At 42.9% G+C, this 2,927-nt stretch overlaps 1 protein-coding gene across 1 annotated transcript in view; it reads right to left on the bottom strand.

Annotated features, from left to right (window-relative positions):
• Positions 1-2,417: 2,417 nt before the first annotated feature.
• wdfy3 (WD repeat and FYVE domain containing 3) overlaps positions 2,418-2,927 on the bottom strand; it is a 136,071-nt gene continuing 135,561 nt past the window's right edge. Inside the window, exon 52 of the mRNA XM_042331149.1 lies at positions 2,418-2,713. Coding sequence (XP_042187083.1) covers positions 2,593-2,713 — 121 coding nt within the window. The 3' untranslated portion in view covers positions 2,418-2,592. The remainder of the gene's footprint in view (positions 2,714-2,927) is intronic.

Genomic DNA, 2,927 nt, shown 5'->3' with positions numbered 1-2,927 from the left:
GTTCTACTGCAGCTATTCCATAGGACTCTGGTTAACTGGGTCTCATCTCTAGTTCTACTGCAGCTATTCCTAGGATTCTGGTTAATAGGACTCTCTGCAGTTAACTGGGTCTCATCTCTAGTTCTTGCAGCTATTCCATAGGACTCTGGTTAACTGGGTCTCATCAGTTCTAGCAGCTATTCCATAGGACTCTCTGGTTAACTGGGTCTCATCTCTAGTTCTACTGCAGCTATTCCATAGGACTCTCTGGTTAACTGGGTCTCATCTCTAGTTCTACTGCAGCTATTCCATAGGACTCTCTGGTTAACTGGGTCTCATCTCTAGTTCTACTGCAGCTATTCCATAGGACTCTCTGGTTAACTGGGTCTCATCTGTAGTTCTACTGCAGCTATTCCATAGGACTCTCTGGTTAACTGGGTCTCATCTGTAGTTCTACTGCAGCTATTCCATAGGACTCTCTGGTTAACTGGGTCTCATCTCTAGTTCTACTGCAGCTATTCTATAGGTCTCCATATTAGAATCAATGTATAAATTAGTTTAATGCTACTCTTTCTCATCCACTTAGACGGGGGAGAGCAGAGGTCCTGACCCAGATGAGGAGAGCAGAGGTCCTGACCTAGACGAGGAGAGCAGAGGTCCTGACCTAGACGGGGGAGAGCAGAGGTCCTGACCTAGACGGGGAGAGCAGAGGTCCTGACCCAGATGAGGAGAGCAGAGGTCCTGACCTAGACGGGGAGAGCAGAGGTCCTGACCTAGACGGGGGAGAGCAGAGGTCCTGACCTAGACGAGGGGAGCAGAGGTCCTGACCTAGACGGGGGGAGCAGAGGTCGCCGTACACTAATGCTATACACTATCTCTACAATACAGCAACTACAGTAGCATAGCAAGAGCAATGCAGTAATGAGATGTGATCAAAACAGATGAATCTATCACATATATTGTGTATATTCTCTATATTCTATTTCAGATGATGAACCCATGATGATTTACCTCCAGGCGAAAAACTAGTAATGTCCTATGGAGACCACAGATCAATGGAGGTATCAAATAAATATTGCTATGGTAACAGGAAGGAAAGCCTAGAAACCAAACTGTTTATTATCTACACATAGTCACTTTAATAACTCTACCTACATGTACATATTACCTCAATTACCTCGACTAACCGGTGCCCCCCGCACATTGACTCTGTACCGGTACCCCCTGTATAAAGCCCCGCTATTGTTATTTTACTGCTGCTCTTTAATTATTTGTTACTTAAAAAAAAAATGTTACTTAACAATTATTTTACTTGACACATTTTTTTTCTTGAAACTGTATTGTTTAGTTTAAAGGGCTTGTAATTAAGCATTTCACGGTAAGATCCACAGCTGTTGTATTCAGCGCATGTGACAAATAAACAAATAACATTTGATTTGATATGATATTTTCTCCAGTCTTGATAAAAACAACAACAATAACATAATCTGGGAACTAAACTGTTTGGTGGGGGAGGAGGAGGGGGGGGTTACGTGTTCCAAACTAAAGCCTGCATGGTAGATAAAAGACAGACACGGTTAGCTCGTCATACATACTACTCAGCGTGATATATAATATCGAAACGATTTGGCGAAGGAAAAGAAAAGACACAATCTCACTTTAATGGCAGTCGCTTGACACTGTGGGCAACTCACACATCAAACTCACACATTGTAATAAAACAAATGTAGAAAGAAATGAAGAAGTCATTGCATAACTAGAAACTGTAATGTCAACCCACAAACACTTATTACTATTATTATAACATTCATAGTCCCCCCCCTCTGTCATTATCATCGTCCACATCCCAAATTGCGTCCCTAATTCTCTATAGTGGACTTGCTATTTGCACCCTATTCTCATAGGACTCTGGTCAAAAGTAGTGCGCTTACGTAGGGAATAGGGTGCCATTTGGAACGTAGCACTTCTCATTCCCTCTGGGCTTCCGTGACATTATAGACTAACATTACACACATTCCTTTAGTTTTTAAAGCCGGGAATGATTAGTCACAATCACTTGTTTTGTCCTCAACAACCATTAATATAATTATTTTCTCCGTTTTTTTTTCTCCCCCCTCCTGCTCGTTAAAAAGGTCAATGTTAAGTATTTACAATATAAACAAGTTTTGAACTGAAGGAGTTTCCTGTTGGTCTCTAAGATCTAATGGTGATACATGGAGGATAGAGCTGAGGGTCAGCGTTTTATTTATTTTGTGACTGTGAAAGAAAGCGAGAAATTAGATTGTTTAACGAACTCTCCCCTCACACTCTTCTCTCTCTATTTGATAGGCTTTTTCTATACATCCATCCATCCCCCCTGCCCCCAGTCTTCTTCATACTAAACTAACTACCACAGTTACGGAAACAATCGCCACAGTTCAAATCGGTGATCCCTTTTAGTCTATGTCATTCAGTGCGTTACATGTGGTTACTGGACAGGTGTGTGTAGAGGGGTGCACAGGTGGGGTATTTTTGGGGGTATTTGTGTGGGGGTGGGGGTGTGTGTGTGTGCGAGAGAGAGAACGGGCACAACATAGGCTTTCCGCTGTAGTGGTGTGGGACCGAGGACCTTGGTTAGTTTCTGCATCCGTCCTCAGCGCTGCGCTCGTGCTGCAGGTTATAGTAACAGTTCTGACAGACCCTCACCGGGGATGAGATCTTCAGACGCTTGATCTCAGACTGGAAACGACTACACCTGGGAGAGATAGAAGAAAGAGAGAGAGAGAGAGAGAGAAAAGAGACAGAGAGAGAAGAAAGAGACAGAGAGAGAAGAAAGAGACAGAGAGAGAGAGAGAAAAGAGACAGAGAGAGAGAAAAGAGACAGAGATAGAAGAAAGAGAGAAGAAAGAGAGAGAAAGAGAGAAGAAAGAGAGAGAGAGAGAAGAAAGAGAGAGAGAAAAGAGAGAGAG

The sequence above is a fragment of the Oncorhynchus tshawytscha genome, linkage group LG12 (genome assembly GCF_018296145.1).
Source record: "Oncorhynchus tshawytscha isolate Ot180627B linkage group LG12, Otsh_v2.0, whole genome shotgun sequence".
Classification (NCBI taxonomy): domain Eukaryota; kingdom Metazoa; phylum Chordata; class Actinopteri; order Salmoniformes; family Salmonidae; genus Oncorhynchus; species Oncorhynchus tshawytscha.
This window is presented reverse-complemented; position numbering and strand designations above follow the sequence as displayed.